Source organism: Cannabis sativa, chromosome X (genome assembly GCF_029168945.1).
Source record: "Cannabis sativa cultivar Pink pepper isolate KNU-18-1 chromosome X, ASM2916894v1, whole genome shotgun sequence".
Classification (NCBI taxonomy): domain Eukaryota; kingdom Viridiplantae; phylum Streptophyta; class Magnoliopsida; order Rosales; family Cannabaceae; genus Cannabis; species Cannabis sativa.
Genome location: NC_083610.1, coordinates 62,971,447 through 62,997,813, shown reverse-complemented (window position 1 = coordinate 62,997,813; position 26,367 = coordinate 62,971,447). Strand labels below are relative to the sequence as shown.

Genomic DNA, 26,367 nt, shown 5'->3' with positions numbered 1-26,367 from the left:
CTGAAGTGAAGAATTTGTTATGGCGTGCTTCAGGCAACTATCTTCCCACAAATGTCATGCTTATTACCAAAAAAGTAAGAATTGATTCTGCGTGTCCTCTTTGCGAACAAGCCCTAGAAACACTTGCTCATGTATTGGTGGATTGTGTTATTGCTCGTAATTGTTGGAAGCTATCTCCACGAGGGTACAATACCAGTTTCTAATAGATATTTTTCTAATTGGCTGCCTAACATCTTTGACAATTTTTCCAACAAGGTTGCAAGAATTATTAGTGTCATCTATTGGCAACTTTGGAGACACGAAATGAATTGGTTTGGAACAAAACTACTTTAGTTGCTTTTAGCATTGTAAGATCTTTTGTTACTCTGTTTGATCTATGGAATATTGCTCATGAAGATAAATTATCTACTCCTCAAAGATCTGTTGGTTCTGTTAGGGAGGTTGAGCACTTGATGAAACCTTTGCCAAATACGATCAAAATTAACACAAATGCTACAATTTTTGACAACACAACAAAATATGGTTTTTCCATTGTCATTCGTGACTCTGCTGGTGTGCTGATGGAGGCCGAGTTTGCTGTGTGGAAGGCCTTGTGCGTGCGGAGGTGGTGGCGATTGGGGTGAAAGAAGCTCTCAGCTGGTTGAAGAATAATCCTATTGTTCATGCCAAAGTAAAAATCGAATGCATCAACGTTGCCAATGCTAATTATAATTCTATTGAAATGTTTTCTATGTTTGGTATTATTATTCATAATTGTCGAGAACTCCTTGCTTCTCTTAGAATGTGTCGATTTGTTATGTTAAACAGTTTGTTAATGTGGTCGCTCATTGACTTTCTAGAACATCTTGTTATCTTCCTGACCGTATTATTAGAGAGGATAATTGTCTATGTGATTTGTTGCCATATGTTGATTGTCTCTTTTAGAGTAATTTGCGGCATAAATACTTAAGTTTAACTCCCAGTTGCAAATAAATACCTAAGTTTAATTTTCAGCGGTAATAATACATAAGTTATAATTTTGAAACTTCTGTAGGTACTTGGTTAAATAAATTGCCATGTGGTAATTCCTGATTGGTCCAAATCATTAAATTTTTGTTATTTAAAAAAAAAATAGTTCAAATATACCAATAAGAAAATCATGTTAATATGGCTTAACATTTAACGGTTAGATACCTACAGAGTTCTAGAAATATAACTAAGGTATTATTACCGCCAAAAATTAAATTTAAATATTTATTTACAACTGAGAGTTAAACTTAGGTATTTATGCCGCAAATTACTCTCTTTTTTAATAAAGTTCAATCTTTCCTCTAAAAAAAGGGTTAATTGCGGCAAAACCCCAATACTTTTATTTCACTAGCAATTAACCTCAAAAACTCAAATTTTGGCGGTAAAGCCCCCAAAACTCGCAATCTGTTAGCAATTAGCAATTTTCATCCGTTTTCATCTGTTAACTACCAAAATGGCAGTACACGTGTATCGTCCATGTGTATACACAATACACGTGGCACAATTTTATTAGTCCACGTAAATAATTATTAAAAAATAAAATAAATAATATTTAAAATTTAAAATAAATCATTTTTAAACAAATAAAAATTAAAAGGTCTGTTCTCATCCAAAGGTCTCAGAAGAAGGGGTTCGGATTCCACCCTCTTTGTAAATCTTTAGGCCTTGTCTACTTATGCTTTGTAGATGATTTCATAATTTTTTGCAAGGGTAATTTCAGTTGGTGAAAGAGGCATTCCTTTTATTTAGTGATGCTACAAGTCTTATTGCCAATAAGGCTAAATCAACTGTATACTTTGGGGGTATCTCAACTACTTGTAAGCAAAGACTGACGAATATTTTACAAATGGAGGAGGGATCTTTCCCATTGAAATACCTTGGAGTTAATCTAAGACCAACCAAATGGCGAGCAGCTGACTGTGGTATTATCATCGACAAAATGCATAAATACCAGCACACCTGGGCTAGTAGGAACCTCTCTTTCGCCGGGAGGGCTCAATTGATTTATTCGGTTCTCCTTGGAGTCAGAAATTACTGGATGAGTTTGTTCGTGCTTCCTCAGAAAATCATGGGGGCTATTGACAAATGTTGCAGGGACTTCCTTTAGGGCTCCAATGGAAATAGAAGTAAAATGCATATCCCCTCATGGGAGAAAGTCTGTCTTCCCAAGAACTCTGGAGGTCTTGGCTTTAAAGAAGGGAAGAAATGGAACATAGCACTTATGGCGAAGTATATTTGGGCTATTTCAAGCAAACAAGAAAACCTTTGGGTTAGATGGATTGATGCGATTTACTTGAGAGGGCTGAGCTTTTGGATAGTTGATTTCAAACAAGACGCGAGCTGGTATTTTAAAAAGATCCTTCGTCTTCGATCAACTGTTAATGAAACTGGAATTAATGCAGCTGTAAAGAGAGGTAAATTCAGTTCAAAATTGTTTTATTACTCGTATATTCAAGCTCACACTGTTGATTATGCTAGAAACATTTGGGATAGAATGGTTCTTCCAAAGCATAGGTTCATTGGATGGCAAATAGTGAATGACCAGCTGCTAACAAGAGACAACATAAGCAAGTTTATCTTCGTAACAACTGATCTCTGTCTGGTCTGTTGCTTGGAAAAGGAGACACACCATCACCTGTTTGTTAACTGTTGTTTCACCCGTAGAGTGATCAAAGAGATAACAAGCTGGTGTGGCATTTTTGACTGGCCTTCCAACATCAGAGAGTGGTTATCGAGGTCTTCCAACAGCCTGCAAGAGAAAGTGCTCAATACAGTAGTTTTGGCGACATTGTACACTGTTTGGACTAATAGAAATTGTTGTATCTTTGAGATGAAATGTAAGACAGCTAGAGCTATGAGTAAAGAGATCAAATCTTGTGTAAAAATCAGGTTCTTAAGCGGCTGTAATGGGGGAAAAGGGAAGCTTGATAGCTTTATTTTTAATGTCATTTCAGGTTGGCTTTGAGGGCTGGGGGTTTCGGCCAGCTGCTTTGTTTTGCTTTCGTTCTTTGTATTGTTCTTGTTTGTTTGAATAAAGAATCTTCTTCTTGTTCAAAAAAAAAAATTAAAAAAAAAAAAACCTAATTCCCAACATTTTTTTTGTTCCTAACATTTATTTTTTCTTCACTTTTTATTTTTCTTATTCATTTTTATAGTTCATAACATCACCACCACCATCCACAGACCGAATCACCACCACCACCAACCACCATCAATACAGGTACCAAAACCACCACTACTCACCAACACCATCATTGTAACTTATTTTCAAACTCAATCACACAGAAATAAAGTTTACACAAAATCCAATCTAACAAACAAGCAAACACACATATATACATTTGAAGCTCCAAACCCAGATCTGAAAATACCTAAAAAAATTAAACAAACCCATATCACATAAACTCAAACAAACAAATACATGCATCTCAAATCCATGGAAGAAACAATGTAACAAACCCAGATTGAAAAAAAAATCTCAAACCCAAAAACGAACCAAGATCTGTCAACACTGGAGCCATTGATTCCGTTCGTCGGCGCTGCCCATTGTCCTGTCGGTGCTTCCCACTGAGAAGAATAGGAGCGAGAAAGACGAAGAAGACGAAGGAGAAATACAGAACGGGAGAGAGTGAAAAGGGTGTGCGATGCGATCTAGGGAGAGAAAAATGAGGGTGCAATGGGATCAACGAGTTTTGTAACTGGCAAGGTCATCCGTGGCCTCCGATTGACCCAATAGTACCGGAGGTAGCCCATCGCAGCCATGTTATCGAGCCAAACACGAGAGAGAGGAGAAAGTGAGCGAGAGAGAGAACAGACGGTGGTCTAGTTCGGTGGTCTGGGCAGTGGTTTGGGCAGAGGAACAACAATGTCTTCTCTGGCTTTTTTTTTTGTCTATGGTTGCTTTTGCATAATAGAGAGAGAGAGAGAGAGAGAGAGAGAGAGAGAGAGAGAGAGAGAGAGAGAGAGAGAGAGAGAGAGAGAGAGAGAGAGAGAGAGAGAGAGAGAGAGAGAGAGAGAATAGTATTGAAGAAGAAAAGTTAAAAAAAAAAAGCAAAAAAAATTAATTTTTTTATTAAAATTATTTAATTTTTATGTTAAATTGATTTATTTTAATTTTTTTAAAAAATAATAATTTATTTACGTGAGCCAATAAAATTGTATCACGTGTACAATGTGTACACATAGATAGTCCAACCTAGCACTTAATAGCGAAATTTAGATGAAAATTGCAAATTGCTAACAGATTGCGAATTTTGAGGGTTTTACCGCCAAAATTTAAATTTTGGAGGTTAATTGCTAGTGAAATAAAAGTATTGGGGGTTTTGCCGCAACTAAAAAAAAAGAGAGAATATTGAGCTACATGTTTGACTCATTTACAATAAAGGAATTTTTTCAATAATATACTTAAACTATAAATTATTTACAAAAATACCTTAATAAATCTAAATTACAATAATACCTTGTCACGTCATTAAAAAATACCTTAATTCTAAAATAATATGCCTGAAACGAAATTAATCCCAAATTCCGTTTTTTTCTATTATTTTCCTGGGTTTTCAAAAGTAACCTTTTGGTTACTTATGATGCTAATAAGAAACTAATTAGTTACTTTTACTTATAATTTGATTACCTCTAAAATCTTATTTGTAAACATCTTAATAATCAATAGCTATTTTTAAGTTATATTGTGCTATCTTATTATTTAAAATACACTTGGGTAACTTTAAAGTTTATTTTCGAAACGAATGAGTTTGTCAAACAATATAATAAGCTACTATTTTTATTTACCAATTGTTTTATATACCTTTTTAAAATAGTAAGCATATATATGAAATAGTTTTTTTTAGTATACTTCATAGTAATATTCAAATAAAACTATGTAATATACATTTACTCACTCATTTTTTTTTTATTATATAAGTATTTTGAATTTTAAAAATAAATTTAATTTGTTAACTAAATAAAAGTTGTAGAATAGTAACTAATCAGTATATAATTTGAGATACATTTTTGGTTTATTCTAAAACTTATTTGTATACATGCATCTTAATAATAAGTTAGTTATTTTTATGTAATATTATAATATTTTATTATTTAAAATATATTTGAGTAACCTTCAAGTTTATTTTATTGTAGAAAGAGTAGAAACTAATTACAAATTAAGTTTTCTTTAATATATAATATAATTGAATAGTAACCAATCAGTATATGATTGGTATCAATTCATGGGTACCTCAATAGTTTCTTTTATTTTGGAAATAATAAAAAAATATATGTTCCCACATCTTAAAATAATCACATTAAAGAGTAGATCACGATGTTATTTTTTTAACTTAAGTGAGCAACAATATGGTCAGAAGAATAGTTTTAAAAATCTGGTTACTTTTTGGTTAACTAAATGAAAAAAAAGAGTACTTTTCAATGTGGTCATTTTGACATGTAAGAAAAATATGTATTTTCTCATCGTCGCCATAATTAAAAGTAACTATTTAGTTGCTTATGATACCGAAAGTGAAACCTAGAAGTAACTATGAAGTTAATTTTTCACACAACATAAAAATGATTCATTCTTCTATTAATATGTATTTTTTTATTGATAAAAAAAATATTTTCAATTGTTTACGATGTCAATAAAAAATATTATGATGTAGGAATTTTATTTGGAGGTTTACAAACCACTTTTTGGGCAAAAATTTAAAAAATCAATTCAAAAACTGAAAAAACGTGCCCACGCGCCCAGTTGGCAGGGCCGACCCTGAAAATATATGGGAAAAATATTAAAAGAAGAGTGTCATAGGATTTGAACTTATGACTTTGAACATTATGTCCTCCACCTCAACCAACTAAACTAAGAATATTTATTGCTTATAATACACTTAATTTTACTTAAATAAATGCCTAATAATTTTTTTTATTATTTTATTTTGGGCCCCCGGAAAGTGTGGGCCCTAGGCACGGGCCTAGCCCGCCTATGCCTAGGGCCGACCCTGCCAGTTGGACATGACCCCATCTGTTCCAACTGACACTGACGTCACCGCCATTAACTCAGCGTGCCCAACAAGCTAAAAAGAAATTGTTTAAAATGAAAGAACGGTATAAGTAACATTATATTCAAAAATTTAAAAAGTAACGTTATTATTAAAATTAAATGGAAAAAAACGTATCAACATCTAATTTTTCCTACAATAAAATCGAACAGGCCCAAAAGTTTATTTCAAAAAACAAGTAAAATAAGCCCATAAATATACATGAACAATGAAGTGGGCTAAATTGGTATTGGAGATGAAAACGACGACGTCGTCGTCGTCGTCGTCAACGAACATTTAATTTAAGTAGAAGCAAGCAGAAGAGCAGCGCCATAAAATAAAATTCTCTCTTTAGTTAAAATTTAGAAGTTAGAATAAAGAGAACAAAAAGATTCACCCTGATTTTTTATTATTTGCAGAAGAACGGCCAAGGCCAACGTCTGTGGTCCGTCATTTTGTGCTGAATAAGCTGCGGAAGTAGATTAATCTCTTTCAATAAGGTTTTGAAGTATAAAACACCGGAAACGGCATCGTTTTTCTAAGCTCAATGATCTCTATCACCTCCGCCGAACTCAACTACATAGTCTTCCGTTATCTCCACGAATCAGGTTCTCTGTCTCTCTCAATTTCTTTTTTTCTTTTCAAAATCAAAACCACTCTCTTTTTATTTGAAAATTTATTTAAATACCTGATTTTTCTATTTTGGGTAATACTTTGACGGGGAAAAGTGAACTTGTTGTCTTAATCTTCTAGGATAACAAATCGGTTATTCTCCAGATGCGGTTAATTTATAGTTAGAAACTGTTACGTGATCTCAGCTCTTACTTTCCTAAAACACTCAGCTTACAATATTTTTATTTTATTTTTTTCTCTAATTTTCTTACTAAGGGATCTACTTTTTACTAGTTTGGGGGTTGCCCACTATGTAATCTCTTCCTATGCATTAATTTTCATTGGTTCTTTTGTTACTTGTCTGGGCACTGAGCTGATACTAATGTGTTCTTTCGGGCCCTAATTTTTGTAGTTTTCTTCAGAAAATATGTGTGTGTACATATTTAATAAAAATAATAATTTGATCGCTAAATTAGTTTCTGAAAGTTTCTTCAGGCTTTACACACTCAGCTTTTGCTTTTGGATGTGAAGCGGGTATTAACAAAAGCACAATTGATGGCGACATAGTTCCACCTGGTGCACTTGTTACATTTGTGCAGAAAGGACTTCAATACCTCGAGCTTGAGGCAAACTCTGGCAACGTAAGTGTTTAATTATTTGAATGTTTTGCATTTATTTTGAGCTGATTGATTGAGATGTTTTAGCTGGTTTAATTTTGGTCTTGTACTCCACTTTACAGGTTGAGGCTGATGTAGATGAAGATTTCTCATTTATACAACCCTTGGATCTTATCACGAAAGATGTCTATGAACTGCAGAAGATCATTAAAAAGAAAAAGGAGGGTATGAATATCGATATGGTTAAAACAGTTGAGAAAGACAATGAGAATGAGCAGAAAATAGAACAAGATCGCTCACAGGAAGGAGAGGCGGAAAAAGTGAAGGAACAAGAAGAACAAAATGATAAAGAGATAATAATGAAGGATTTGGAGGAAGATAAGGGAAGACCGGAGCCGGATAAAAAATTGGATGAGAAGTCTGAAGATAAGGCTAACGTTGAACTTGAAGAAAAGCCTGCAGAATGCAATGGTAATTTGTTTGTATGGTTGTTGTCCTTTTTAATTTACTTTTCTTTCACATTCTATTAATATCTGTTTTTATAATATGAGTAGTGTTTTCATATTTGTAAGCATTTTAAAATGTGTGAGTGGATTTGTTAATAGGACCAGAGCCAATGGAAATCTCTACAACTCCATTATTTCCTTTAGAACTTCCTAGTTCTGACATAACAATTCTAGAAGGGCACACTTCAGAGGTCTGAACATGAATCTGAATAATCCATTGTTTTTTGAGTTTTGAGCTTATTATCTTGTGGATCACATGATCTATTTTTCCACTTCTATAGGTTTTTGCGTGTGCATGGAGTCCTTCTGGTTCACTTCTTGCGTCTGGGTGAGTATTTGTTTTGAAAAGATATAGAAGCTCAAGATTTATTTAGAAAGAACCAAGCTTGAAATGTTTTGACATTAGGTCTGGAGATTCAACAGCTCGAATTTGGACCATGGCAGATGCAACTTCAGAATCTGTCATGCAAAATGACTCTACTACAACTTCCGTTGTCTTGAAGCATTTCAAAGGTAAAACCAACGAGAAAAGCAAGGATGTGACGACACTAGATTGGAATGTGAGTTTTCCTTCTTTTTTTATCTTTTTTTTTTAATTAGTTAATATGAGATTTTTTGTTTCCGGTATTGTCAATAGATGTTATAGATTTTGATTCCAAGATGTTTTTCAATTCTTCAAACTACTAAGATTCGGCGTGCCATACATAAGGACCTTTGCATAATTACTTCTCTTTCAGGGTGATGGGACATTACTTGCAACAGGCTCTTATGATGGACAAGCAAGGATATGGAGTAGAGATGGTGAGTTGTTAATGATAGTAATAAGTAATAATCATCTATATAACAATGCTGCATATCCTGTGAATGAGAATGTGAACATATTCTTGAACTGTATAGGCTTTACTTTGGTATTAGTTTGAAGCACTATGGTAGTATGGTTAATCAGCTAACTGATAACCCACCTGTCACTTATGTCTATGCTGAATAAAGGGGTAGGAAACTTAATATAGGGGCTGCCACAGGGCATTAAGTGACTGTGCAAGTTGTTTTGTAGGTGGTGTAAGGGTGGGACTTAGCCTCACGGTATTACCATGGGGTAAGGGATATAAATAATGTGGGAAGAGTTTGTGTGAGGTTTTAGAGAGGATTTTACTTTATTGTAAGGAGAGCCTAGGCTCTCGAATACCTGGGGATTTTCTAATACCAGTAACCTTTTTTCTTCATCATCTTCTTCCTTTTATTTTCTGTTTGTTAGTGCTTGAATCGATAGGGTAGGACCTATCAATTGGTATCAGAGTATTGCCTCCATGGGACCAAAGAAAGACGCCATGGCTGATATCATTGGAGAGAAGGTCGAAGCGGAAGTTTTGGAGCTTCTCCTTGATGTCCGGAAAGTGAACCAGGGGTTGGAGAAGCTCCAAGGTGAGATTCAGAGCACCATTGAGCACATTGTTGCCAAGCAGATGGAATCGGTGGTGAGTCAGATCTCACTGCTCCTTCTACCACCTAGAAAATCCACACCCGATGCGACTGCGGCTGTTGCAGATCGACAACGGCGTGCTGTTGAAGGGAGGGGGTCTTCGATTGGCGAACCCAGTGCCGTTAGAGCTCAGCCATCCCCCAAAATCTCAACAAACATGGCAGTACCACCATTCTAGATTTTGGTCGGGCCTTCGATTTAGCTCGGCTCCTTTCAGAATGGCCGATCCCGTAGCCATGACTTCCGCCCACCACGGATGGAGATTCCGTGGTTTAATGGCGAAAAATCCAAACGGTTGGATTTATCGTGCCGAGCGGTATTTCCTTCTATCAAAAATGACGGAATCAATGATGCTGGATATAACTATTTTTGGACTTGACGGGGATCCTTTGTCGTGGTTCCAGTGGGAGAATTAACGCCGTCCGATTATGTCTTGGGCGATGCTTAAGAAAATGATTCTTCTCCGATTTCGTGCGGTGCCAATGGGGTTTTTATCGAAAGAATTTTTTGTCAGTGGTTCAAACGGGTTCAGTTCGGGAGTATCGGGTTAATTGGGAAATGCTGGCGTCGCGGGTACCCGATGTACCAGATCACATTCGGGAGGGGAACTTTGTTAGAGGTCTTTGAGATGACATTAAGGCGGCCTTGCTTATTCTTCAATCCCAAGGATTGGCCCAGATAATGGAGACGGCCCAAGGAGTAGAAGAGGGCCATCACTTGATGAACACAGGCCCAATTGTGAAATCCCATAACTATAAAACCGCTTTGGGCTTGTTATCTCCAACCCGATTCAACTCAAACTCCTTCATTTCAAGAAACACCCAAACAGTTCAGCCACAACGATCCTTCACCACTTCTTCATCAGGATCAATGGTTTCTACAACTTCCAAGGTAGGCAGCAGTCGGTCGGTGTCCATCACCCTTTACAAATGGCTCATGGAGGTCGTGTACCAAGAAAAAAGGTCCAGAGGCCTTTGCTTCAGTGTGACAAAAAGTTTCATCCAAGAAGGGAATGCGAGCAGAAATTACTCCAAATTCTACTCACTGTTGACGAAGAAGAGTTCAATTCACCGAAAGAAGACTCACCCCCTCACCAGATTCCACTGAAACAATAGCTACCGAAGACACGCTTGCTACTCTCTCACTGAACTCATTGGAATCTCAACGGCAAAAACGATGAAATTAGCATAGTAAATTGGGAATCAGCTAGGGATGGTTCTGATAGATAGTGGAGCCACTCATAACTTTGTTTCAATGGAGGTTGTGGCGGCTGTGGGTTTTTAGTTATCGGCCACCACTTGCTATGGTATACTTCTCGGTACAGGCGGAACTGTTCGAACGAAAGGAATTTGCGCTAACGTGGAGCTCGATTTAGGAGCCATTCAGGTAATAACTAATTTCCTTCCACTTGAACTGGGCAGAGCAGATGTGATACTGGGAATTAAATGGCTCGAGACGTTGGGCAATATGCAAGTTAATTGGAAAACAATTATTATGAAATTTGAGATGCCGGTTTCATGGGTAACTTTACAGGGAGATCCCAGCTTGTGTAAGTCTTCGATATCCTTGAAGGTTATGATGTTAACAGTAGAGAAGGGGGTTGAGGCTTATTGGGATCAATTTGGCTCATTGGCCACTGAAGAATGCGATGAATAGCCACTGATACTCACCCCAGTCACTCAACTTTTCGATCAGTACCAAGATGTGTTCGAGTTGCCGCTTGGACTTCCACCACAGCAGTCTCGTGACCATACTATCACGCTGAAACTAGGTACCGAAGCAATCTCAGTTTGCCCTTACCGACATGCTCAAATTCAGTTTGTTGAGATTGAAAAGATGGTCCTCGAAATGCTTCGAGTGGGGATAGCACAGCCAAGTACTAGCCCTTTTTCCAGCCCCATTTTATCAATAAGAAAGAAAGATGGAAGTTGAAGGTTTTGTGTTGTTTATCGGGCTCTCAATTGAGCAACTGTAGTCGATAAATTTTCCATTATAGTCATTGATGAGTTGCTCGACGAGCTACATGGTGCCGCTATTTTCTCGAAGTTAGATTTGAAGCTGGGTTACTACCAGATTCGAATGGCTCCCAATGATGTTGAAAAGACAGCTTTCCAAACACATGAAAGGCATTATGAATTTTTGGTCATGCCATTTGGCCTCACTAATGCCCCAGCCACTTTTCAAGCTCTCATGAATGAGGTATTCCGTGATTTCCGTGGCTCTTGTGTTTTAGTCTTTTTTGACGATATTCCTATGTATAGTCCAACTTTAGCGGCCCATATTACTCATCTCAGAATGGTCCTTGAATGACTCTAGCAACATCAATTGTATGCTAACTGGAAAAAGTGTATTTATGTTAAGCCACAAGTTGAATATTTGGGCCATGTGATCTCGGCCAATGGGGTGTCGGCCGACCCAAGTAAAATATTTGTCAAGTAAAATATTTGTAATGCTTCAGTGGCCAATTCCATCCACCATCAAAGAATTAAGGGGTTTTTTGGGTTTGATCGACTACTATCAAAAGTTTGTTTAGGGGTATGGAAGCATATCTCATCGGTTGACCGACCACCTGAAAAAAGATGCTTTTTATGGTCCTCGAAAGCTCAATGTGCCTTTGACCAGTTGAAGCAAGCTATAGTTCATGTATTAGCTTTGCAGACTTCTCAGCTCTCTTTGTCCTTGAAGCGGAGGCTTCTAGTATGGGATTAGGTGTGTGGTTCTTATGCAACATGAACGACCCCTTGCCCATTTCAGTCGCACCTTGTCTCCTCGCGCTCGATCGAAATCATTTTACGAGAGAGAATTGATGGCTATTGTCCTTGCAATACAAAAATGGCGCCCATATTTATTTGGCAGAAAGTTTCTAGTTCGGACTGATCAACGTAGTTTGAAGTATTTGTTGGAGCAAAGATTGGTTTATATGGAACACAAAAAGTGGCTCACTAAGCTCGTGGGGTATGATTTCGATATTCAGTATAAGCCAGGGTCCGAAAATAGAGCAGTCAATGCTCTCTTGCGGGTTTCAGCTAAGGCTTCTTTGGCTGCCATTACTGTTCCTAGTGTGCTATCCATTCCTGATCTACAAGCTCAAGTGGCCGCTGACCTTGACTTGGCTAAGATTATCTCGGAGATTTCTTGCAGACAAGATGGTGGGAGTTTCTCTTTGACTCATGGCTGTCTCAAATTCTGTGGTCATGTGGTGTTATCGGCCTCTTCCCCTTCCATGTCCTATGTTATTTATTGAATATTATAGCAGCAAAGTGAGAGGCCATCTGAGTGTCTTTAAGACTTTTCAAAGGCTAGCCGTTGAGTTTTATTGGTTCGGAATGCGCAAGGATGTCTAGAAATTTGTGGCAGAATGTTCTGTCAACAAAACAAATACATGGCTCAATCTCCGGTGGGGTTGCTGCAATCTCTCCCCATTCCCGAGCAAGTATGGGATGACATTTCTATGGATTTCATTGAAAGCTTACCTCTCTCCGATGGGTTTGATTCCATCTATGTGGTGGTGGACCATCTCACCAAATATGGTCACTTTATTCCTCCCCGTCATCCCTTCATCGCCCTTAATGTGGCAGCAGCCTTTGTGAAAGAAGTGGTGAAGCTTCACGGGATCCCTCGCTCCATTGTGTCGGATCGAGACAAAATTTTTTTGAGTTAGTTTTGGAAGGAATTATTCTGCTTGCAAGGCACTTCCCCAAAGTATAGCACCGCGTATCACCCTCAAACCTATGGGCAAACAGAGGTGGTCAATCGATGCTTGGAAACCTATCTGTGGGGCTTCATAAGCTTCAAACCCAACCAATTGGTCGAATGGTTACCATGGGCTGAGTTTTGGTATAACACTTCTCACTACACCTCCATCGGTATGACTCCCTTCCGGGTTTTATACCACCGTGATCCTCCTCTATTCCGTTCCGGGCCTCAAGTACTCGAGTTTTTATTGTGGACCAAGTCCTCTCGGACTGCAAAGACTTACTCGCATTGCTGAGACAAAGTCTTCTTAGGGCACAGCAAAGAATGAAGACTCGGGCTGACCGTAAACGTCGCGATGTCAATTTTGAGGTTGGTGACCAAGTATATGTGAAGCTACGTCCGTACCGCCAACGAACCATGGCCAAACGACCAAGTGAGAAGCTGTCTCCTCGTTTTTTCGGCCCCTCTCCGGTCCTAGCTCGTGTCGGACCAACAACCTATCGGCTTCAATTACCCCTCGAGTCTATGATTCATCTCGTTTTCCATGTGTCATTACTTCGAGCTGCTTTGGGTCCCCAGCAACAAGCCTTTCCTCTCCCTTCAGTCTCACTTCTGATCTGGAATGGCTGCTCAAACCAGAAACTTTGTTGGCCATTTGCCTTGGCACTCACAAACAAGTCCTCGAGCTTTGATTAAATGGAAGAACCTCCTAGAATTTGAAACTACTTGGGAAGATTTCTCAGTCATCCTCAATTTCCTCATTTCCACCTTGAGGACAAGGTGAAATTTCAAGCGGGCGGTATTGATAAACCATCACTTATGTCTATGCTAGGAAAAGGGATAGGAAACTTTATATAGGGGCTGCCACAGGGATTTAAGTGACTGTGCAAGTTGTTTTGTAAGTGGTGTTAGTATGGGACTTAGCCTCACGGTATTACCATGGGGTAAGGGATATAAATAATGTGGGAAGAGTTTGTGAAAGTTTTTAGAGAGGATTTTACTGAATTGTAAGGAGAGCCCAGGCTCTCGAGTACCTGGGGATTTTCTAATACCAGTACCCTTTTTTCTTCATCTCCTTCTTCCTTTTATTTTCTGTTTGTTACTGATTGAATCGATAGGGTAGGACCTATCACTAACCTTCTAATATTAATGGGATTATTGGTTTAGGGGAGTTGAGGAGTACGCTGAACAAACATAAAGGTCCTATCTTTTCTCTGAAGTGGAACAAGAAGGGTGATTATCTTCTTAGTGGCAGTGTGGATAAAACTGCAATAGTGTGGGACGTAAAGACTGGAGAATGTAAACAACAATTTGAATGTCATTCAGGTACATTTATCTCTATTAAAATTATGGCTGATATGAATTGTGTTAACTTATATTATGTCCTTATACTACTAATTATATTTGTATGTGCGCGCACACACATTTTTATCCCTTCAAGTCTCAATGGAACTTAAACCAATTTATTTTTTCAGCTCCTACACTAGATGTTGACTGGCGAAACAATGTTTCATTTGCTTCATGCTCTACTGATACTACAATACATGTTTGCAAGGTTGGAGAGAAACTACCATTGAAAACTTTCTCAGGACATCAGGTTTGTCTTTGCAATGAAAAGATCAGTGCTCTTATATCTTTTGGTTCAACGAAAATACATTTATTAATGGCAAATAAAGAAAATAGTAGGAGAGCTAAGAGATAGATGAGGGCTACTGCATGTTCTTTATCATCTTTCTATGTTTTTTTCAGGGTGAAGTTAATGCCATTAAATGGGATCCAACCGGTACATTATTGGCTTCTTGTTCCGATGATTTTACTGCAAAGGTGATTACTTCAAATCCAGGTCCTTGTATAAAAGATTCTTCTCCTCCAAACTCCATAATCTGTGGAAAGTGTCGTGTTTCATTATGAATTATGAGCATGCCTCATATGCTCATGCTTGAGTATCTCGCTGTTTGACCTTCAATATTTACTTCTAAGGGTTTTTCACTAGTTTCCCCCACCATTTCTTTTTAAGCTCTTTTTTGAACTCCAAATATTCTATTCCAGATATGGAGTTTGAAACAAGACAAGCACTTGCATGATTTGAGGGAACACACTAAGGTATTTGTCTTTTCCAATTTGTAATTTGGAATTGAGCAAAGTTTAAAATATTAATGGATCGTGGTGGTCAAAATTATAGGAGATTTATACTATTCGGTGGAGTCCTACTGGACCAGGCACAATCAATCCTAACCATCAGTTAGTGTTAGCAAGGTAAATTTCCTACATTTCTGACATCTACGTCTCACAACGGGGCAAAGTAAAGGAATTAACCTAGTACTTGTCTTGCCCCACAAATTCAGGTTATTATCGCAAATTGAGAGAAAATGCTTACTGTTATTGGGCAACTGGCCACTGATATTATTATTGCTTAAAAAAATTAAATAAAATCATGTATCTTCAATTTTTATTTTTTGAGCAGCGCTTCATTTGACTCTACAATAAAGCTATGGGATGTAGAACAAGGAAAACTACTCTACAGCTTCAATGGCCACAGGTACCAATAAGAAACTACGTATATATGAATTTTGTGTTTTTGTCTGTGGCTGAAGAAGTGATTTAGTATATAGACTACAAGCATTCGATTAATTACTTTTCTATTAACTTATGGGAGCATCTCTTGTGTTTTTTCCATGCATCTACATAGCCTGCTTGATTATGGGTTCCTGAAATTAATTAACTTTCAACCAGATTGATAATTACTTTGCTTAATCATAATTAATTGCCTGGTCAAATTTCTTATTCCCCGAGCAAATTATTTTTATTATATTTTAATTGCTTCAAGATTATTCGATGGCATTTGTCGAATGTGGTATCATTTTATTAATATTATTTTTAGGATAAATAGTGGTGGTATAAGCGCACTCAAATTAGATGAGTTATAATGTTTTTTTCTTCAAAATAGAGAAAAGAAAGATGAAAAAAGGTCAAAAAATTGGCTCCATCCTATGAGCTATTTTAGCTCAAAATTTAAAGAATGGCACTATTCATTCTTCAAACAATATTTAATTAATATTTTATGCATAATTATTGTGTATTTTATATATATTAAAAAAATAATATTTAAATGAATGTAAAGAAAAAAATAAAAAAAGTTGATGTATGGTGTAAAGTAAAAGTTTAAGGGTAAAATTAAGAAAGTAGAGTTTTGGTGAAGTATTTTAAAGAAAATAGTAGAGAAATTGATGTGAGTGCTCTAAAGTGGCGTTTGATTGGGAGGAATGATAATATAGGAATAAGAATGGGAATGGAATGTAATAAAATTTAAAATGTATAAAAAAAAATTAATAAAAAAATCATTAAATTTTTTCTCTTGTTATACTGGAATGGTCTTTCCTTCCTTTGTAAAATGGAATAGTCATTCCACTAAAATGGTGGAAAGAGCATTCCATTATAATATCATTCCAATACTTTAAAATGCAACCAAACAAAAGAATGGAATGAAAATTGTTTCCTTTCTATGATTTTGTAATCAGCATAAATTCAATGATTTTTTTAGTGGTATAAGTACTTAATGTTAGTAAAATTATAATTTTCGTTCAGGTTTGTTAGTACAAATTCCATTAGGTGGCGTTTGGTTGGAGGTAATGAAAGGGAATGGAATGGAAAGGAAACAATTTTCATTCCATTCCTTTGTTTGGTTGCATTTTAAAATATTGGAATGGTATTCCAATGGAATGCTCTTTCCACCATTTTGGTGGAATAGCTATTCCATTTTAAAAAGAAATGAATGACCATTCCAATGTAACAAGAAAAAAAAATTAATGATTTTTTTTATCAATTTTTTTTATGCACTTTAAATTTTATTCCATTCCATTCCTATTACTATTCCCATTCCCATTCCTATTCCTATATTTTCATTCCTCCCAACCAAACGCTAGTGTTTTAAAGATGATACATGTAAAGCCTAGATTCTAAATCAATGGGTCTGGACGGAAACACATAGTATCAGTTACTTTTAAATCTTTTTTAATAATTTAAAAAACTAAGTTTAGTTAGAAATTTAAGGTACTAACAGAGTCTGTACTGATAAAAATAGATAAAAATTACAGTTTTACTAACATTGGGTACTTACGTCGTTAAAAAAATTTATTTGGTTTATGCCGCTTACAAATTTAAAATTTTGAATATTTATGCTGCTATTTATCCTATTTTACTTTTTTTTAAGAAATTTTATTTTAATTTTTTGTTAAAGAAGAATGGTGGAGATTCTCCACCTCAATCACCTTTAAAATAAATAATAATAATAAATTGAAGTATTGCGAAGCCAAATCTAAACTCTTTGTGACACTTTATTATTACCAATCCCAGGGATCCTGTGTACTCTGTGGCATTCAGCCCAAATGGGGAGTACTTAGCCAGCGGATCTATGGACAAATGCATGCACATATGGTCTGTCAAAGAAGGTGAAATTGTAAAATCTTACACCGGAAATGGTGGAATTTTTGAAGTCTGTTGGAATAAGGAAGGTAATAAGGTTGCTGCTTGCTTTGCTAACAACCAAGTCTGCATTTTGGATTTTCGAATGTAGAAGTTGGATTATTCATATCATATTTGTTCACTTCATTGGATTGTATGTGTTTGTTTATTCTTGTAATATACCATTTTTGTTAATTTTGGGGACACAACAGCATCTGCTTCCAGTTTATCATCACAAATGGACGCATGAGGTACTGTAGTTCGAATGGACACAAAAATAATTATAGTATTCTTCCAAAAAAAAAAGTGTAAACAGGATGATTTAATTTGATCAAAAGTGTAATGGCTTGGTGAGACGGAGATAGTTTAAATAGAAAAGTGATTATTCTGTTAGCATCAGCAATGGTCACTATAAGGAATTATGGAACCAACAACTGGCACAACAATGACAATTGGACAAACAGTGAAGCAAGAAGTACCATGGTTCAACCAAAACAAAGAGGCAACACTTTGTATAGAGCTCAAAATAGTTCGAATAAAGACAATCAGATTAATGACATTGGCAATCGTGAACAAGATGTAGATAGATCGAGGACGTCACCATAATTGAACCATGATATGTGTGCTATAGAAGAATCTATAATATTATGAAATACCATGTTCTTTGTTACTTAATGAATCATGAGCACAAAATTAATAAAGCAAGCCTTGAAGGACTAGGCATAAAAAAAATCATCTGACACCACGAGCGGCAACAATTGTGGAACCTGACAACAATTACACCGTGAAGATTCTCATGGAAGAGGATGAAGAGGCCATCAGTCGTAAACACATAGACAAAAGTCAGCTGAAAAGTGGGAGTGAGGATGATGTATTGTATATTATAGATAGATTGGCAAATGGCAATTTGGAATACAGCCGTACAACTCGAAAATTATACAAAATAAATATGTTTCAGTGACATTTAATTATGAGATTAAATCATAAAATCCCCAGAAACGAGGAAAGAAAATTACGTTTTTAAGGATGTTTATAACTTTTTTACATATTTTTTTTTTATCTTTTATAAAAAATATGGATTATTGTTTTTTGGATTTATAAAAAATGTTATTTTTACGTTGCAAAACATAGTATAACATTGCAACAACGTAACAACAACGTTAATTTTTTTAAAAAATAGTCCACTAAAAAAAAGATCCGTAGAAAAATAAAAATAATAAAAGTGCGATTTTAAATTGTTGTGTAAATTTCCTTTTAATTTTTGTATCATGATCGTGTCTACACGTTATAAAAAGGCCAAAATGTTTTACACAAATATTAATATGAAAAAAACTTTTTTACTCATTTTATTTACATATATATATATATATATATATATTGAAAAGGTTAAAATTATGAATGGTAATGTTTGTTTGTATATATATAATTATGTTTATTGTATCAATTTCAGGTTGCGTCGTAACATATTTCATCATATGTTAAATATGTTAGCTTTTGGTCTATGTCACGTGACACGTTTATTAAATATGTTGCCATGTCGTGTCATATAGTGATATCGTGTGATCTATTAAAATAGTATGATGTTTGAGATTTTGAAACGATTAATAATTGTATCGTAATTGTGTTCACCATAAACATGTTAACATAAATACTACGCAATAACAAAAACTGTGAAATATTACATTTTGTATATAGCATTTTATTTAGGATAGATTTATTTTCTATTTTATTTATTCGTCTTTCTCTCCAGCTATATTTTGTTATTTTAGTTATGTTACTTATCTCGGTTTAGGTCGTTTTCATTTCTCTTGAGTCTATATATTCCTGGCTCTCTTTCATTGCAAGTAAATTAATTTTTTTTTATCAATTCAATACAAGAAATTTCATCCATGTTTATTCGATATTTCTTCCGCAATACCAACCTTAGCAAAAAATGTTACAGGAAGAGCATTATCAATCAAAATGTCAAACTAATTTAGATTGACAAAATGAAGAAATAACCAACTTTGGAGAAAAGAAGGCACAACCATTTTAACTGCGCGTCACATGAAAGAAGAAACTCAAACAAAATTTGTGGTAGTTAGATTATAGATAGTAGATACTTGTAGCAACTTCATGTGTGGAGATAATAAGGGGTTGAGTTGGATGAATCCTTTTAAGCTTGGTGATAAAGAAATTCAACCCTTAGTATCTCTAATATCTTTTTTGCTCCACAATTTGTAATTTTTTGTGATTTTGAAATCAACTTATATAGCTGTTCATATGACGGAACAGAATGGTGTGGCAAAAATAAAAATTATACTATTACGAATACGGTATGAAGTTTTGTAGTTCAAAATATAATGACTGAACATATTAGAGAAGATGAACACAAGCACTAAATCATTCATAAATATTTGGTGGATTGCTTATGCCCGTATTCATATATATGAGAATACGAAGATGTTACATTTGATAAGAAAAACAAAAAACCCCACGGAATGAGAACATTATGTAATAAAGAATTCGACCAATTTATATTTAGTCTTATTATAAATTAGAATATCATAACACTACTCAAGATTAAGATCTCTTCAGTTGATGTATATGAATTTCTCTACTCAAACAGAGGTTCTTAGAAATTCATATGCATCGTGTCTCAGCCTACATAATGAATATTGTTTAGAGTACCTCTCTTTTAATGTCTCCACATTAATAGTTTTTTTTTTCTTGATGAAAAGTGTGATTATATTACTTAAAAAAACCGCTAAACCTCACGGTCATTACATAATAGTTCAAGAGGAATAGAATCAACAGAAATAACTCCAAACTTCTGGTGGAAAAACGTCCAATTAGCTACATTATGAGTAACGAAATTACAAAGTCTACTAATATTACTGAAAATACAACTCGAAAAAAGAGAAGAATAACTATTACAAAATGAAACGTAGTTATCCAATGCCCAACAAGAGTCTTTCCTATTAAGGGCATTGATAACTACCCTCGAGTCACTCTCCACAATGATAAACTTGGAACCCATATCCTTCGCGATCGAAAGAGCCAAGCAGCAAGCCGCCGCGTCACCGCAAAGCGCATCAAAGAAGTCCAGCCGAACTGTTTGAATCCAGACAATCCTACCAGGGTGGTTCCCGGCAACAACTGCAGAGCACATGCTTTCTAATCCCACCTTAACATCACAATTCAATTTTATCCAATCCTCACAGGGAGAAGACCAGACCTCTTTCCATGTTCTTAACAATAATAGTTGGGATAATCTATCATGTTCTTAACAATAATTTAAAATTTACATACATGGTGCAACTTCTGAAAAAGGGTGCACGGTGTGGGAGTGTATTTTTTTAGAAATATATGAATTTTCTTTTAGATATTCTTAATAATTTATTATGCAAAAAAATAATAATTTAATTAAACAAAACACGTGCACACAATAAACTCTGTCTCAATTCTACTTTTAGCGTGATAAAAGTAAAGTTCTAAATAGATAAATAATTATAATGTAGACTAAAAAAAAACCAGCAAAATTATCTATAATATTAAGTAATAATATTATATGCACATCTATAATACACTGCGACATATTAGTAACTATTTTCAACCAATCTCATTTATTTCAGATTGACTCACATTTTTAAACTGTGTTACATTAACGTGTATAATAATTTGCTGTAAATTTAGTACTCTATAAACCAGCAAATAAGAGTGAAATTAAACTTTATATGTTACAGATTTCCATCATAAGTTGAGATTTGTTTTGTATCATTAATACGAACATTTTTTTTTTTTTGCAGAATCCTAGTTCCCTTTCAAAATAAAGATAAAAAAAGATAAAAAGAAAACCTGAAGTATCTATTTTCAATCATAGCGACACTGTTGCACTCAGATATATGCACATGGTCAGAAAAAGAGGGCATTATCGTAAATAAACTTATACCAAAAAGAATCTTCAATAGATAAAAGCCACAAGAAAGAATTGGCTGTAATACTCATTTCATAAATTTTAGAGAATTAAATGTAGGACGAAAAAAAGCTCATAAAAAAAAATAATAAAGGAAAAGTTTCAATACTGTACTGTGCTGCACTGCTGCTGTGGACTCGTAAGTCTGAAAAACAAAAAGTCTTTTTTTCTCTTGTCGACCAGACCAATTATTTTCTTGGCTATCTGCCAGCATTTACTTCAAATCAAGCTTTGAATTGCTACTGTGGATAATTAGATTTCTTGGTCTAAGACAAATGTCAATATATCAATAAGAAAAGAAAAACAAATGAAAGCTTACATTAGTTGCCTGTTCATTAAGGTCGTATTTCAGAAACTATACGCATAAAAAGGAAAAAGATAAAAAAGCCGAGCTGCGAGACAATATAAAAGGGCTAACTGCTTCATTAAGAATTTTCATGTCCCAAACTATACGCATACATCATTCCAAGTGAAATGAACCAATGTCATCCCAAAATGTTGTTTGCCATCGTGAGAAAACAACTCCACCTCAAAAGAATCACTAAGAACTATAATATATACGCAATCTCACTACAAAAGTTGTAGAGAGTTTCCAGCTTCACAACCATTATTGTGAGCAGCAACAGCAGCAGAATGTCATAGTAGCCTATTTCCAACAGTCTGGACCAACAAAATCAACTTCTATTGACAAACCCAAGTCATCCAAAAATCACCTTTTCTCTATCATTGTCTAATATCTCCAAAATAGTGAGTTGGTATCTCCGGAGGAGAAGGCATGATCGCCACAGATTTAAACTGTTCCAAAATATAACGATTCAAATGAGAACAAGCATTCTATAATACTAGAAATAGAGAATTATTGTGCTTTCATTAATCTGGGCAAACAATGTGTTACAAATACAATTGAGCTAAAATACCTTATGTTGCTTGTATTTCCTTCTTGAAGCTTGATAAGACTCCCCTCTTCTACTTAGATACAAATCGTGTATAATAAGAACACATTGCTTTAAATCAGGTGGTGTGTATCTTGAATGATTTTGCAGGGTCAACGTCTGCTAAAATTGCATACCTCATCAATTTCCCTTCACATATATCAAGTCAAAAAATATTGCAAAGGAATAAATTAATATGAACAATAAATTCATACCCAAGGAAACACCTTTGGCTTAACTATGAACCTCGCAAGAAATATAACAGATGCTGCCACCAAAGAAGGCAGGAATTTCACACAATGATAGTCCAACAAACTTAGCTCAGCAAGATAGTAACTCAAAAATTCCAAATGTAAGTTTGGAGGAGGCTGTTTCGAATGAACATAAAGATAAGTTATTATTGTGACAAGTTGCAGTTTTAGGATTAAATCACAAAAAGGGGATAGATCAACTGACTTTGTTACTCTCTTGAGCAACGTTAATAAATCTCCTGCAAACAAAAATAGAAATAGCAACACACAATCAATCCATTTTTCTTATCAACAAATACTAGCGTGTTTAATTCAAAAGTTAAATATCCCTATTACCTTACAAAGGTCTTTATGGTAGGATTGCCCAATTCAAACTTCAATGACTTAAGTACTTCACTTTCCATCTTCACTACCTTCACAAAGAGCTGTTATGTTAAAAGAAAATAAAAATAATAATTCAAAATAGTGAATTTAATGACAGAGAAAATGAATAAATCATTACCTCTTCCATAGTGTAAGTATTATCCGTTATATAGCAAAAATCTTCAACATGAGGAGGGCCAATCTCTTCATACTTTCTTCTTATCAGAATAAATTTGAAACACCAACAAAACAAAAATAGAAAGTATCATTTCCAAGCCAGAAAAAAACAGTATCATTAATACAGAAAAATCCAACCCTTTCAAAAAAAAATAAAATAATAAATATAAAAATCGAAAGACTTGGGACTTACGACGCTATCAGCATTGAAGAAACTCCTAATAACTGAAGACTCTGGCGATCCAAAGTCTTCATTGACAAAAATCTATCAATGAAGGAAATAGTGAGGAATAAAGTATCGGAAAGTAGTCTGTATTCCTCTGCAACTTCTACCAACCAATCAACCAAAATTCCCCTCATACCAGCTGTAATGTCCTTTTGAACTTTCTCCATGTAATCTGGTAGAGGTCGTCTGTTTGGATCAGCCTGAAGATTAACCCATAATCACTATATTTTACTCACAAAACACAAAAGTGGATATTATACTTTTAAGCAGGAAAGCCCTCGTTACCTCAATTTCTTGAAGATATGCATAAATGTCAGAGACATAAGGAACGCACATTTGTGGATCATCCAACGCCGCCGGTTCACGATTCAAACTCTCACTATGTTCGTCTCCGGTAGCTTCGGTGGTGGTGGTCGAGGCGGTTGCGGGCACCACCTTCTGAAGCTTCTTCGTTTTGGTAACGCGTTTGGGCTTTTTGGGATCAACCCCAGAAGAAACGACATTAGACAAGTTGGGGAGCTCACCCAAAACAACGCGCCTTTTATTCTTAGACGATGGGCGGTCGCCGTCGTCGTGGACCAAGGAGGCCGCCGCCGCAGACCTTTTTTTAGCAGAACGCGTGACACGCACGCTCTGGTGTTGCTCCGCCATGACAGTGAGTCAAGCTGAGCTGAGAACAAAAAGGTGAAGTGAAGGAAACAAAATGGGATTAGGGAGGAGAAGTGGAGATTTCAGCCCCAAAGCGGAGGGAATTGTTTTATATATTTTTATTTATTTATTTATTTAATTAAATTATTAGCTTTTCATATATTTTGATTGGGTGGGACTCAGGGAGATGAGGGAGGGAGTTGGAGTATTAAAACCCAAAATAAAGCGCCATTTTTTTGTTCCCTACTTTTATTTGTTTATTATTTGGGGCCAATAATTATGTGTTTGCGCGGTTGGTTGGTGCTCTTTTTTATTTTTCGTTTTTGGGTTTTGGATTTCCTATTTAAATTTTGAAATTTTGAGCGTTTTTTCAGTCCCAAATCCTTTGAGCATCTCTATTTTTAGATCCCGGCGGGCTTTTCAAAAGCCTCTCTCAAAACTCAAAATATCAATTTTTTCAGTTTTGGAACATAGTGACTGTGACTGTGAGAGAGGGAACCCTTTACTGAATTTATTTAATTTAATTTATTACATGACCATTACTCACTTTATACAATTTTTGTTATAGAGGTTAATATAGCTTTTGGAAATTATATTTATATGAGATAATATTAGGGTTTTACAAAAAAATTTATAAACCGCCTAAACCGAATAACCCGCCCAAACCGAACCGAAAAAACCGATAAAAATTACAAACCGAAATAACCCGAAAAAATTATAAACTGCCCAATCTGTTAATTGGGCGGGTTGAAAATAGGTCCAACCTGCCCAATTAAACCGACCAACCCGATTTTGCACCTTTATTTTTTTTTTTTAACTTTTTAGTTTTTATTATATATAATATAAATGATTAAATATATAATAATATAAAGTTATATACTTAATTATTAGTTTTAAAGTCATATATATGGTATTGTATTTTGGTAGAATGTGATATTTTTAATTTATTTTTTTAATTTTTGTTGATTTTGACTTTAAAACTTAAAAAAAAAAAAAAAGTTTGACCGGTTTGGGCGGGTTACACGCCCAAACCGCCCAAACCGTTGGTCGGCTTATAGATTTTTTTTTTTAAATTGGGCGGGTTACATTTAAATTTTAGCAACCCGAACTTTAAATTGGGTTAGAAAATATATAGAATAAACCGCCCAAACCGACCGATGTACAACCCTATGAGATATAATATAATTAATATAAACAATTATAATTATAATATGAGGAGCTACAAATCAAAATATAAGTTTTGTAACTTATAGAATTACATTTGATATTATGTAATTAAATGTATATGAGGGTTATGGATTCAAAAATATAATTTTTTAGCTCTTAAAACCTGTTACAATACAAATTTATATCATATGAATGTTTACTGAGAAGTTGGAGGGTGAGTTGGCTTGAAGAGGAGTTTTGAAACTCAAAATATGTGTGCTGAAACTATCTCAGGCGACATTTTGCCTATTACTAGGCAACAAGTCGTCTAAACCTGTGATAGAGGGTTTTTTAACGTTATTCAATGTATCTCGAGGATTCAAATGTTTTGCTACTAGTGACATGTTGTCTTGTGCCAATGTTAGACAACATGTCTCTTGGAGTTTTTTTTTTTTTTTGTAATAGAAATAACAAACCAAGAAATACAACTCTATGACAAGAATAATAGAACAAAATAATTATTAAATAATGTTACAACATTACACAAAAGGTACACTCAGGCCGGACCTTAGGCTAAGGCGGGCTAGGCCCATACTTAGGGCCCAACAATTGTATAAATCCCTATAATGTATACTGAAAAAAAAAATTAATGATATAACTAAACAAGCCCACACCCCAGTCGACCCACCACAAATCCCATTGCAATATCATTTAGAAAGCCTAATTCCACACAACTTGTTTAACAAGCTAAGAAAAATATATGTTAACGCAGATTTTCGTTAACTAAATATGTAAACCTTTTACGTAATAAAGATACTACAGAATTAATGATAACAATAAATGAACACCAGATATTTTTACGTGATTTTGTAGTTAAAATCTACATACTCCACGAGTCTATCTTATTAGAGATGTTAATCTGGATACAAAGTACAATCAATATAATAGATAGTTTTTTCTCTCAAATTTGTCGTCTCTTTTACCCTGGATTCTGTCCTTATTTATAGATGTATAGGGTGACAGTTATTTTCCTTGGGATCTGATCATTCATAACTGCTCATGAAACGTGGACATTCCCCACGTTTCATTTCTATGCATATGGGATAATATTTAATAACTACCCAACCGCTCTTTTGTCTTTATTCTTAAACGGTCATGCTGATTATGAATGTTGTTTCTTGCTAAGTACAAGTTGTCCTTTTTTACCGTCCTTGTAGAAAAAAAAGCTAAGTATATATATACTTCTCCTCGCAATACTCTTT

The 26,367-nt window shown here is 35.1% G+C and overlaps 2 protein-coding genes across 3 annotated transcripts; one reads left to right on the top strand and one right to left on the bottom strand.

Annotated features, from left to right (window-relative positions):
- Positions 1-6,220: 6,220 nt before the first annotated feature.
- On the top strand, positions 6,221-17,618 carry LOC115711075 (WD40 repeat-containing protein HOS15). Its single transcript, XM_030639414.2, has 14 exons — positions 6,221-6,643; positions 7,143-7,288; positions 7,387-7,735; positions 7,870-7,961; positions 8,052-8,098; positions 8,177-8,330; positions 8,508-8,571; positions 14,114-14,272; positions 14,422-14,543; positions 14,696-14,770; positions 14,996-15,049; positions 15,129-15,202; positions 15,411-15,485; positions 17,300-17,618. Exons 1-14 carry the CDS (start codon positions 6,583-6,585, stop codon positions 17,517-17,519), a joined length of 1,692 nt encoding a protein of 563 aa, XP_030495274.1. The 5' UTR covers positions 6,221-6,582; the 3' UTR covers positions 17,520-17,618.
- Positions 17,619-21,595: 3,977 nt separating this feature from the next.
- LOC115711061 (putative cyclin-A3-1) lies at positions 21,596-24,300 on the bottom strand. Of its 2 annotated transcripts, none has more exons than XM_030639400.2 (8): positions 23,597-24,300; positions 23,279-23,511; positions 23,048-23,126; positions 22,882-22,958; positions 22,751-22,784; positions 22,510-22,662; positions 22,280-22,414; positions 21,596-22,157 (listed from the first exon to the last, which is right to left on the bottom strand). In XM_030639400.2, exons 1-8 carry the CDS (start codon positions 23,960-23,962, stop codon positions 22,086-22,088), a joined length of 1,149 nt encoding a protein of 382 aa, XP_030495260.1. In that variant the 5' UTR covers positions 23,963-24,300; the 3' UTR covers positions 21,596-22,085. The 2 variants fall into 2 exon arrangements, with proteins under 2 accessions (XP_030495260.1, XP_030495266.1); XM_030639406.2 differs by having other exon boundaries at positions 23,048-23,123; positions 23,597-24,299.
- Positions 24,301-26,367: the final 2,067 nt, after the last annotated feature.

Excerpts from the sequence above, each read along its gene's own strand:
- LOC115711075 (XM_030639414.2), top strand. The coding sequence starts at position 6,583 with ATGATCTCTATCACCTCCGCCGAACTCAACTACATAGTCTTCCGTTAT. Across the intron at positions 6,644-7,142 it reads CCGTTATCTCCACGAATCAG|GCTTTACACACTCAGCTTTT; the intron begins GTTCTCTGTCTC and ends AAGTTTCTTCAG. Across the intron at positions 8,099-8,176 it reads GGTTCACTTCTTGCGTCTGG|GTCTGGAGATTCAACAGCTC; the intron begins GTGAGTATTTGT and ends TTTTGACATTAG.
- LOC115711061 (XM_030639400.2), bottom strand. The coding sequence starts at position 23,962 with ATGGCGGAGCAACACCAGAGCGTGCGTGTCACGCGTTCTGCTAAAAAA. Across the intron at positions 23,512-23,596 it reads CATATCTTCAAGAAATTGAG|GCTGATCCAAACAGACGACC; the intron begins GTAACGAGGGCT and ends GTTAATCTTCAG. Across the intron at positions 22,663-22,750 it reads TTGCTCAAGAGAGTAACAAA|CCTCCTCCAAACTTACATTT; the intron begins GTCAGTTGATCT and ends CATTCGAAACAG.